Source organism: Salvia splendens, chromosome 2 (genome assembly GCF_004379255.2).
Source record: "Salvia splendens isolate huo1 chromosome 2, SspV2, whole genome shotgun sequence".
NCBI lineage: Eukaryota > Viridiplantae > Streptophyta > Magnoliopsida > Lamiales > Lamiaceae > Salvia > Salvia splendens.
The window spans coordinates 29,184,576-29,196,425 of record NC_056033.1 but is presented as its reverse complement, the minus strand read 5'-3'; the positions used below and the strand labels follow the sequence as shown (position 1 = coordinate 29,196,425).

General features: G+C 44.6%; 2 protein-coding genes across 2 annotated transcripts; one reads left to right on the top strand and one right to left on the bottom strand.

Annotated features, from left to right (window-relative positions):
• Positions 1-1,697: 1,697 nt before the first annotated feature.
• On the top strand, positions 1,698-3,724 carry LOC121763999 (CASP-like protein 5B2). Its single transcript, XM_042160093.1, has 3 exons — positions 1,698-2,131; positions 2,787-2,919; positions 3,362-3,724. The coding sequence occupies exons 1-3, from the start codon at positions 2,001-2,003 to the stop codon at positions 3,560-3,562; spliced, it is 465 nt and encodes a 154-aa protein (XP_042016027.1). The 5' UTR covers positions 1,698-2,000; the 3' UTR covers positions 3,563-3,724.
• A 140-nt stretch (positions 3,725-3,864) lies between these two features.
• LOC121777886 (wall-associated receptor kinase-like 20) lies at positions 3,865-11,497 on the bottom strand. Its single transcript, XM_042175228.1, has 2 exons — positions 11,223-11,497; positions 3,865-4,492 (listed from the first exon to the last, which is right to left on the bottom strand). Exons 1-2 carry the CDS (start codon positions 11,495-11,497, stop codon positions 3,865-3,867), a joined length of 903 nt encoding a protein of 300 aa, XP_042031162.1.
• Between the last annotated feature and the right edge of the window lie 353 nt (positions 11,498-11,850).

Genomic DNA, 11,850 nt, shown 5'->3' with positions numbered 1-11,850 from the left:
CAACAACGCGAAATGAGTAGCGCGGGTGGTAGTAGTGGTTGTAGTGGTGGGGATGCTGAGGAGTACGAACGGCGAATGAACGAAGAGTTGGAGGCCTATACGTCCCGTGAGATGAACCGGCTGATACAAAAGGCCTTACAGCCGGCGGTACCTCGACCTCGACCCATTGTCCACCACCGAGCAGTGATTGAGCGAGATCACGTAGCTGCACATCAGCGGCTATATGAAGACTACTTCGCACCGGAGCCGCGGTTCAACGCCAACCTTTTCAGGCGGCGTTTTAGGATGAGCAGGACCCTGTTTATACGTATTGTTGACGCTTTGAAGCGTCGATATATGTGTTTCCGCTTCAGGCACGATGCGGCTGGCAGACCCAGCCACATACCTATTCAAAAGTGCACTGGGGCAATCAGGCAATTGGCCTACGGAGGCGCGACAGACATGTGGGACGAGTACCTCCACATCGGTGAGACGACTGCCCTTGAATGTATGAAGTATTTTTGTCAGGGCGTGGTTGAAATATTCCGTGATCAGTCCCTTCGAAGCCCTACCCCCGAAGACTGCTAGGAGCTGATGCAGATGCACAGGGAGAAGCATGGGTTCCCGAGTATGTTAGGAAGCATAGATTGTATACATTGGGAGTGGAAGAACTGTCCCGCACACGACCGGCTACAAGGGAAAGAATCCCACGATGATCCTCGAGGTCGTAGCTGATTACCGGCTGTGGATTTAGCATGCATATTTTGGGGTAGCCGGGTCGAACAACCACCTCAACGTCCTCAACTCGTCGCCCCTTTTCAACGAGCAGTGCCACGGCGTCGGTCCAGCCATCAGTTTTATCGCCAACGGGAACCAGCATGATATGGGCTACTACTTGGAGGATGGGATATACCCTAGGTGGTCCGTCTTTGTGAAGACGATCAGGTGCAGATCAGATGAGAGGAAGACCTACTTTGCGGAACGGCAGGAGTCGGCGCGCAAGGACGTGGAGCGCGCATTTGGTGTGCTACAGTCTCGATGGGCGGCAATTAGGGGTCCAACGCGTTTGTGGCATGTCGATTGCATTGCTGATATAATGTACGCCTGTATTATCATGCACAACATGATTGTCGATGATGAAGGTTTACAACTGACTAGTTGGGCCAACGACGATAATGAAGTCGGTCCAAGCCACGGCGTGGCCGCCCCCAACGTACGAAGTGGGGCCTCACGATGAAGTCGGCCGCCTCCAAGCACATGTCGACATGCGCCAAGTGGAAGCTCATATTCGACTCCAAAAGGATTTAATTGAAGAGTTGTGGGCGCGGAGGACTGCACGACGTTAGTTTTTTTTTTAATTATGTAATTTTTTTTTAATGTACCTTTTTTTATTTAAATAAAATTATTGCATTTTCCTGTATCTGTGTCGTAAGTTGAATTCCGTATTTTGTGTGATTGTTATTTTTATAATTTTATTTATTGTGGCTAGCCTATGCCTAGGTTGTTGCTTGTCCAGTTGTTTGTCCTGATGATGTGGTAGGAGGAGTTTTTAGTGCTGATGATGTGCCAGGAAAAGTTTGTGAATAGATTATGGCTGAGCTATTGCCATCGTGGATGCTCTAAATGTCCTTATTTTTTTCGCGAGTGAAAAGATGTCCACGTAGGACTGCAGGCGTCACATCAAGCTATTATTATAATCCCACTCACAACCTCCCGTTGCTGCTAATCCACCGATTAAACAAACTGTCATCATAATTCACCTCCTTCAAAACTAATAACCCTAAAAATGAAATTTTTACGAGTCTTTTTAAGGTGACGTTTCAGTTGCTGGCGAGTGTTCGATCAATCTCAATCGAATCGATACCGCGCATAGAAGTAGATTCGCTAATACGTGACAGTGTGGGCACTACGAGTTTCATGGTTTGCGTTTGAGAGGGTGGAAAATGGGGAAAATTGACGGAATCTAGGGATTTGAGGGGGCCCTTTTTTGAATTTGGGGAAAAGGGCCCAGAGTAAGAAAAATGAAGGATTTGCTCGGTAGCCCTGGAACTGCGTGTGGATTGATGCTGAGGATTGGGCAATGTTTGTTTGCAGCTGGTTCCATTGGAGTTATGATTTCTGCTGCTGGCTTTTCTAATTTCACTGCTTATTGGTATGTATATATGCACATTCTTTCATCTTTCAAGTCTTCCTTTTTTAGATTTACTTTAATGTCATTTATTTATGGTTGGTAGGTTTTGTGCAATTAATTGGTGTCTGGAACTATTTAGGAATTCTTTGAATGGCAATCAATAAAATCAAAATAATTAAATTGGGTTGAATTATCGTTGTTCGGGTATGGTGGATCTATAACTGCATGAGACACCTCTTTTGTTGATTTTGGAGGTTTTTGGAAGTATGAATCTGGTTCTGTTTAGTTTCGGATTCGTGTATTGATGGATTTGAAATTTGTTAGATTGGAATATCTGTATTTGAAGCCTTTTTTTAGTATTTTAAGGCCTATGATAGTTCTGCCATTCTGTAGTCTCAGTAATAGTTCTTGCTGAAAAATAAATACTTTAAATCAAATAGGATTAGTTTAATATTCACATGGGAAGTTTTCTGCTTGTTAATGAGAACATTTGTTGGCTAGGAAAGGATAGTTTTTCCATTTCAAATTGCTAAGACCAACCTAGTGTTGGTTTAGAGTGTATCCTTATATGTATACATCTTCCTCTAATTTCCCAACATCACTAGCTAGATCTGCATAAATGATTTCAAAACATTTGTTATGAAGTTTCTTTTAACACCGCACTTTTTGGATTCAGTTATCTTATTGCATCAATGGGGCTTCAAGTATTTTGGAGCTTTGGGCTTGCATGTCTTGATATCTATGCTTTGCGGATAAAGAGAGACCTCCGGAATCCAGTCTTAGTTAGCCTTTTTGTTGTTGGTGATTGGGTAATCCCTCTAAATCACATTTATATTTGCTCACCTTATTGTCTTATATTTTCAACCGTTTCTTCTCAAATTCAAAATTGTTATCGGAATAACATGGTGAATTTTTTTATCAACTATTTTGTCACACTTTCACATGTGAACCAACAACTTATAAAATATTTGTCAATTTCTGCATTTGACACTTCAGTTTTTGATGTGTAATACATGCTTCATGTTACTTGATCTTGATGTTTGGATGTGTTTGTAGATATTTCACAATTGTCAAAGTTTGCTTTCCAATACTATGAGCTATTATTGTTTGGTTTTCAAATCTTAGGCTTAGCTATCTGACATCAATCAAATGTGGAGTATATCTTTCTGATGAGGAATGTAGCTCTTTTTTGCCTCATGTCGGGAATGTAGCTCTTTTATTTGCATATGTTGACTCACATATGGGATGCAGGTAACGGCTACCTTATCGCTTGCTGCTGCATGCTCATCAGCTGGGATTGCAGTTTTGTACGCAAAAGACTTGAAATTTTGTACAGGTCCAACGCATCTCCCATGTCAAAGATTTGAACTGGCCATTGCTCTAGCGTTCGTTACATGGTTCCTGATTGCCATGTCGTCTCATGTTATGTTCTGGATATTAGCATCAGTTTAAATGTTCAGATTCCCCAAAGCAATTTATCATGTAAATCTGAAGTTCAGTCGTAATATTGTAACAGTTTTAATGTCTTTTTCTTATTTTAGATCTTGTCACTTCAAAATTAATGTCTGTATTTTGTTCCCTTCAATTTTTAAGTGTAAACTTTTTCATGCTTAATGTGGAGTCATTTCAAATCTTGTCCAAATCAATTCAGAAACAAATGCACAAACTTGAACACCAGAAATTGACTGCTACATTTTGGAAGCATCATCCGGTGATAATGCTGATAACGCATTCGATCTCATCAAAGACTTCTTTCATCGAAGGGCGATTCTGTCGCCGTTCATCCAAGCAAGCTGCAGCCAGATTCCCGACGCCTTCATTGTCTCCAGCTCCACCTCGGATGCCCCCTGCTTGATCGCTGGATCAATCACTGCCATCAGGTTATCCTCATCAAACATCCTCTTCATGTAAACCACCAGGTTCACATTTTCCTCATCCCTATTGAAATCAATAGCTCTCTTGCAAGTCAGAAGCTCCAGCAGCACGACGCCGAAGCTGTACACATCACTCCGATCCGTCAGCTGCATATTCACGTAGTATTCGGGGTCGAGGTAGCCTAGCGTCCCTTGAGCAGAGGTGTTGATGTGGGTGCAGTCCCTCTCGCTCAGTTCAACAAGCCTCGATAGCCCGAAATCCGACACCTTGGCATCAAGATTCTCGTCCAGGAGTATGTTGCTCGTCTTCACATCCCTGTGGTAGATGGGGGGCACGGCAGAGGAGTGGAGGTAGGCAAGGCCGTCAGCCGCCTGGTGGGCAATGAAGAGGCGCCTCAGCAAGTTCAGAGGCGGTGTCTGGCGCGCCTCTGCCCTGTGCAGGTGCTCGAAAAGGGTTCCCCTCGAGACATACTCATAGATCAAGAGGGGTTTGTCACGACCGCATTTTCTAAGGATAGAAAACACGGTTGATCGCGACTAATGGGGGAATTAAGAAGCGGGGAAGAAGGGGGAAAACAATCAAGGGGTACGACATGTAGATCAAAAGGCGAAATTCCATTATCAAATCAAAGTTTCAAATCCCGAAAGTACATAAAGTGAATGACATAGTTTGAAAATTCAAAGGAAATAAAAGAAATTCTTAAAACGTAGAGTAGCGGAAGCAATTGAGAGTTTGTCTACTACTATGTATGAAGACACAATAGTAACCAGAACAGTTATTGAATACAATTCCGGAATCATTGCTCAACATCCTCCGCCTCCCGTCCTCGCTCAACCTGCACATAGGGAAAACATATGCAGGGGCTGAGTACTTGATGCACCCAGTGAACTCATGCCCGGAATACATTTATCGATAGAATTATGTCAGCCATCATTGAGTGAAACTCGGGTTTTCTTTAAAAGGCCGAGAAACACTAAAATCATTCCTTTAATAAAATAGTGTCCGCGCGGACAATCGTCATCCTCCATCATATACAATATCTGAACCATCATGTGAAACGAGAATGTGGCCACAAACTCGATCACTGGACCGGCCGACCTAAGGGACGGCTCACGATCCCCATCAGTGCACTAGCCTAAGTAGGGCTTGGACCCTAGTTAGACCCGAATTCGTTAACCATCAAAGTCTAGTAGAACATTATTCTAGTAGATAATCAGATAGACAATTCAAAACATAAAGTACGGCATGACATAATATTTAAACCACCCTTATCTCACCATAAACATATCAATTGCAATTAAAGAGTTAAAGTAATAAAGCCCACCTCAAAAGCTTAGAGTTTTCCTTAAGTAGCTTCTCGATCCGACTTTTAGCGGCCGTGCGAACCACCTTTTCGGAAAATACATAAAGTACACATCAATCTCGGTAACGAAGACATTTAGAATGCATGCACTCTAATTAGAATCTTTTATTTCTCTTTCTCGGTTTTCGTGCATTTTCGGTTATTCGACGGCCGCCCAAGGCGTCGCGTGCGATGCCGGTCGGCCGCTTACGCTCGTTCTTTCCTCCGTTGGTTCCTCGTATTTTCCGTGACGTCGAAAATAATTTTTTTTAAAAAAAGAATTATTTAAGCGTATACTTTAATTATCGCAATTATTTACCTTTGAAAAGTACTATTTCATGCTTAGGGTAAATTATTCATTCTTCAAACGTTCCGAGCTTTAATTAAATAATTTCCCGCGATTTAAATTAATTGACGGCCCAAAAGATATATTTACTTAGCCCACCTTATTCCTCCAAAAAATAATTGGTGAGGCCCAACTAAAAAGAGAAAATAATTGGTGAGGCCCACCTTATTCCTCTCCCTCTCTCTCTCCGTCTCTCTCTCTTCGACTGAAACCACGAGCAGCCGCCGCCGCTCGTCGCCGGGAGGGCTGCTGCCCGTCAGAAGCTGTTGTCGCCGCCGGGGAGGTCGCGAAGCCGTGCTGCCTCGGTTCGCCGCCGTCGCAGGGCCGCAGGGGAGGTTCGCCGCCTGCTCCAGCGCCGCTGCTGACTCGCCGGGGAGAGGAACGTCGCGGTCGTCGCCATGGGAGGTCCAGCCTCCGGGACGTCGTCGGCACCGAGAGAGTCGAGCGCGGCATGTCCGCCGCTGCCCGTCGCCGGCCGTGACTTCTTCTCGTTCGAAACTACCCCGAATCAACCCGCAACACGCGTTTTCATTATAAAGTTAAGTTCTTTCGTAGTTTCGGTTACGTACGACGATCGTTTGGTTGATTCTTAGTTGATGTTATTTGGTTGGGTTATGGAATACGAAGGTGTAAAAACAAATATGCAAGGCTATAATAATCTCATGCTTGGTGATAGGAAAGAATTACACCTCCAAAAATGGTTGAATTTGGTAGAAGAAACACAAAAGATGGTAGCCAAAACTTCCCCCCTTCCTCTCGGCAATCTCCCTCTCGGCTCCTCTCACTTTTTTTTTCCTTTGTTTTATTTGTTGTGTAATCTGAAGTGTCCGAGAATGGATTAAAGAGGAGTGGTGGTGGCTCTTGGATGGTAGCATTGATGAGAAAGATGGAGAGGTGGAGAAAATGGAGAGTCTCCTCTTTGAGAAGGAAACCGTCGGCCATAAGGAGAAAGAAAAGAAGAGGAAGAGAGGGGGGGGGGGGGGTTGGGCTTGGTCCACTTTAAATTCATGCTTGGGCTTCAATAATTTATTTTGGTTTGGGATCAATTTAATTGGAAGCCCAAGTTAGAACTAATATCATTATTTGATGGATTAAAAGAGTAATTAGGATCCAAGTTATTTTGTAATTAATTGGACTCTAATTTATTTTGAAAAACCCAAAATAAGTTCATACTTTATATTTTCGTATTTTCCTTCGATAATTAAAATTCACGGGTCTTTATTAATTTTGGTTATCTCGTTCTTCACAACCAAAAAAAAGTAAAGTCCGTTTAACGGCACAACTTATATTTGGTGTTGTCCCAAATATAATCCCTTCAACCATTCCTCGATTTACGCACGTCATCTTCCAAAAAAAAATATTCATCTCCACGTATTTCATTCGTCTTGCTAAATATAGCAATATCATCGTCATTCTTTCAACGAGACCTTCAACATGTCTCTCAATGTTCATAAAAAAAGGACGTTCCAAAAAAAATCACATCATCACATAGAAACCATACTATTTTCCAAAGCACATTTAACGAGAAACATAGCATGCATAATTATTTTATATTAATTATTTCATGACATGCTTTAATTTAGTACTTTAAAAGTACGGGCGTTACATTCTACCCACCTTAATAGAAATTTCGTCCCGAAATTTACTCATTTCTAACGAACAACTACGGGTATTTCTCTTTCATTTTATCCTCGAGTTCCCAAGTAGCCTCCTCGTGGCCATGGTGTTTCCAAAGTACTTTCACGGACGCGATCGATTTATTCCCCAATTCTTGCACTTTCCTGTCCAGAATAGCTTCAGGCTTCTCCTCATAACTCAAGTCGGGATTCAATATCATTTTCTCTTGATGAACCACGTGTTTGGGATCGAACACATACTTTCATAATTGTGACACATGGAAAACATTATGCACAGTCCCAAAACTCGGTGGTAATGCCAACCTATACGCTACGGGTCCCACCTTCTCAAGGATTTCATAAGGCCCTACGTATCGTGGCTTCAATTTCCCCTTTACACCAAACCTCGTTACCCCCTTCGACGGAGATACCTTCAAGAACACCTTATCTCCCGTATTGAACTGTAAATCTGTACGCCGGACATCGGCATATGACTTCTGTCGGTCTTGAGCTTCTTTTATCCTTTGTCGAATTTGTCGCACGACCTCAATCATCTCTTCGACCGAATCTGGCCCGAGTATTTTTCTTTCACCAACCTCATCCCAGTAGAGTGGTGATCTACACTTCCTCTCATACAATGCTTCATATGGGGCCATATTTATTGTCGCCTGGAAACTGTTGTTATAGGCAAACTCGATCAACGGTAGTACAACTTCCCTATTTTCTCCTCTGTCAAGAACCACGGCTCTCAACATATCCTCGAGAGTTTGAATCGTTCTCTCAGACTGTCCATCGGTTTGTGGATGGAAAGCAGTACTAAAATTCAGTCGTGTACCAAGCTCTCGTTGTAGACTTATCCAAAACCTTGAAGTGAACCTTGTATCTCGGTCTGACGTGATTGTATTGGCACCCCATGTAGCCGAATGATTTCTTTCACATAAATCCGGGCCAGTTTGTCGGATCCATGAGTTATAGGGATAGGTATTAAATGCGCACTCTTGGTGAGGCGGTCTATTGATTACCCAAATGGTTGTATTCCCTTGCCGGGTCTTTGGTAATCCCGTCACAAAATCCATGTTGATATGTTCCCATTTCCACTCCAGGATTTCCAGCGGTTGCAGTTTCCCATAGGGTCGTTGATGTAAAGCTTTTACTTGTTGACACGCCAAACATCTTTCCACAAACGAAGCTATGTCCCTCTTCATTCCATCCCACCAGAATGATCCCTTCAAGTCCTGGTACATCTTCGTACTTCCAGAATGAGCGGTGTATGGAGTCTCGTGTTCCTCGATCAAAATTTCATTTCGAAGTCCTTCGTCGTCTGGCACACAAAGTCTCCCTTCATAAGTGAGAGCATTATCAGCCTCCTCTCGAAATTTCTCTTGCTCGTCCTTCCTCACCTTCAGTCGAACCTTCTCTAAATTTTCATCATTTCGTTGTCCTTCTATTATCCTTGTTCGCAGATCGGATACCACTACCAAGGTGGCAATCTTTCCTTTCACGGTCTCCGGAGCTCTCACTACTTCCAATCGCATTTTGCTGAATTCGCGAATCAACTCCGGTTCTTGAGTGAGAAAGGTTGCCAATTGTGGTTGGGCTTTCCGGCTCAATGCATCGGCCACTACGTTTGCCTTGCCCGGATGATAGTTAATGCCACAGCCATAATCCTTGACCAATTCAAGCCATCTGCGTTGTCTCATGTTCAAGTCTTTATGCTCAAAGAAGTATTTCAGACTCTTGTGGTCGGTAAAAATCTCACACCGAACTCCATAGAGATGGTGCCTCCAAATCTTCAATGCGTGCACAACGGCTGCTAATTCCAGGTCATGAGTGGGGTAGTTCAGTTCGTGTGGCCTCAACTGCCGTGAAGCATAGGCAATCACCTTACCATTCTGCATCAAAACACATCCGAGTCCAACCTTAGACGCGTCAGTGTAAACCACATAGTCTACTCACGGTTCCGGCACGGCTAGAATAGGTGCGGTGGTCAACTTATCCTTCAACAATTGGAAACTAGCCTCACACTCCGGTGTCCAATTGACCTTGGTCCCCTTCTTCAATTGTTGAGTCATCGGCCTTGCGATTTTAGAAAATCCTTCAATAAATCTCCGGTAGTACCCTGCCAGACCAAGGAAACTCCGAATCTCATTTGGGGTTTTTGGCGCCTTCCACTGTTGTACGGCCTCCACCTTTGTGGGGTCAACTCGAATCCCTTCGGCCGTCACAATATGCCCCATAAAGTTTACTTCCTTTAGCCAGAAATCACACTTACTGAACTTGGCGTACAACTTCTCCGTTCTTAGTGTTTCCAGCGTGATCCTTAGGTGCTCCTCATGTTCTTTTTCATTCTTCGAGTACACCAGCACATCATCTATGAACACTAGGACGAACTTGTCCAAGTAGGGGTGGAATACTCGATTTATTAAGTCCATAAATACTGCAAGTGCATTTGTCAGTCCAAACGGCATGACTACAAACTGATAATGCCCATACCTCGTTCGGAACGCCGTCTTGGGTATGTCTTCTCTTCGTACTCTCAGCTGATGATATCCTGACCTTAAGTCCATTTTTGAAAATACTCCTGCTCCCCTAAGTTGGTCGAACAGGTCGTCTATCCTCGGCAGAGGATACTTGTTCTTGAGAGTTAATTTGTTCAGTTCACGGTAGTCTATGCACATTCTCAAGGTCCCGTCTTTCTTCTTCACAAACAGCACAGGTGCTCCCCATGGCGATACACTGGGTCTGATAAAACCCAAGTCCAAAAGTTCTTGTAGCTGGATTTTGAGTTCTTCCAACTCTTTCGGTGCCATCCTATAAGGTGCCTTCGATACTGGTGCGGCTCCTGGTTCCAGATCGATAGTAAACTCCAATTGTCGATCAGGCGGAGGGCCTGGCAACGCATCGGGAAACACGTCAGGAAACTCACGTACTACCGCCACATCTTCAACTTTCCTTTCTTTCTTGTCATGTCCTTGTAGATAAACGAGATAGGCAGGACGCCCCTTTCTAATCATCGTAGTTGCTTGAAGTGCCGATATCACACAAGTCCGCTGATTCATCGAAATCCCGTGGAAAGTAGAGGGCTCCTTCCCCGGGGTTTGTAATGAGATTTGTCTCTCTTGGCATCGAATAGTGGCATAGTTTTCAGCTAGCCAGTCGATCCCCAGAATAATGTCAACTTTTTCCATTGGCATAACATGTAGGTTGTGAGCCACTAAGTTAAGTTCTCCCATCATAAATTCTATGTTCGAGCAAGATTGTGAAAGGTCTATAAGGCCTCCTACCGGTGAGTTCACATTCATCTTATGTTCAAGTTCATCAACAGGAAGTCTTAAAGCATTTACGCAAGAGTGCGATATAAAGGAGTGCGACGCACCCGTATCAAACAGAACAGCAACAGGCATGTCAAGTAGCGTTCCCATACCTGCCAGATTATCTTATTTTGGATCTCCCTGTGGGGCTTTAGCTTGCTTGCGTCCCAAGGCATAGGCCCTAGCTTGAGTGGGATATGGTTGGCGACGTTGCTGCGGCTGCTGAGGTGGTGTGGGACTCCCTCGAGGCCCATTCGGTGTTCCCCCAACTCCAGTGTTATTGTTGCTCGAGCACTCTTTGGCGAAGTGTCCAACTCCACCACACTTGTTGCACACGTTTGTCCCGACTCTGCACTCCCCCATGTGGTTTTTCTGGCACTTGGCGCAGGGAGGTGCTCTCTGACGGAAATCTCCACTTTGGTATGGAGCAGCTTGCTTTCCTTTGCCCCGAGCAGAGTTTGGGGTACCCTGGAACCTCTTGTTGTCAAAGGGTTCGCGGTTCCCGTCCCACTTCCTCTTATCTCGGAAATTCTGCTGTGGGGTCGGCGGTGTGGGTGTAACTGTCTTTTCCCGTGGCATCGCTTTCTCCACGTCCAATGCACGAGACAATGACTCGGCATACGAGAGTCTTCCACGGCATGCTAGAGCCATTCTTATTTCGTGCCTCAGACTGGCACAAAACTTCTCCGACATTTTCTCGTCAGTATTCACCTGCTCCGGTGCGTATCGCGACATGTCGCATAGGGCACGGTCATATTCAGTCACTGTCATCCGCCCCTGCTTCAGATTGTAAAACTCGGCCTCCTTAGCCTTGCGGTAACTCCTCGGGATATACTTATCATAGAGTTCCTCCTTAAAGTCTTCCCAAGTTAGGGATTCCAGTTGTTCCTGCGACATCGTTCGCTGCTTGGTCTCCCACCAAAATTCCGCGGACCCCGTGAGCTGGTAGGTCACGCACGATAGGCGCTCCTGATCGGTGCACCTTAGGAACTTGAAGATACGTTCTATGGCCCGAATCCAGGTCTCAGCCTTGGCCGGATCTCCCATTCCATCGAAAACGGGAGGACGTTCCTTCCGAAACTCCTTCTCAATGTTTCGTTCCGGTTGTGGCGGTGGTGGAGGTGGTGGTGGTGGTTGTCCTTCAGGGCCCACACTACTTTGGGTCTCGTTGCTTGCCTCATTCTCGTGATGAACGACTGCACGTCGGGGAGGCATTCTGTTCAACACATGCGTTAGTACCAAAAGTCAGA

What these genes read in the sequence shown, in the direction of transcription:
- LOC121763999 (XM_042160093.1), top strand. Translation starts at nt 2,001, where the DNA reads ATGAAGGATTTGCTCGGTAGCCCTGGAACTGCGTGTGGATTGATGCTG. An exon ending in TCTAATTTCACTGCTTATTG is followed by an intron (nt 2,132 to 2,786) that starts GTATGTATATAT and finishes TTTTGGATTCAG; the next exon opens with TTATCTTATTGCATCAATGG. An exon ending in TTTTTGTTGTTGGTGATTGG is followed by an intron (nt 2,920 to 3,361) that starts GTAATCCCTCTA and finishes TATGGGATGCAG; the next exon opens with GTAACGGCTACCTTATCGCT.
- LOC121777886 (XM_042175228.1), bottom strand. Translation starts at nt 11,497, where the DNA reads ATGTCGCAGGAACAACTGGAATCCCTAACTTGGGAAGACTTTAAGGAG. An exon ending in GCATGCCGTGGAAGACTCTC is followed by an intron (nt 4,493 to 11,222) that starts GTATGCCGAGTC and finishes TTCTATCCTTAG; the next exon opens with AAAATGCGGTCGTGACAAAC.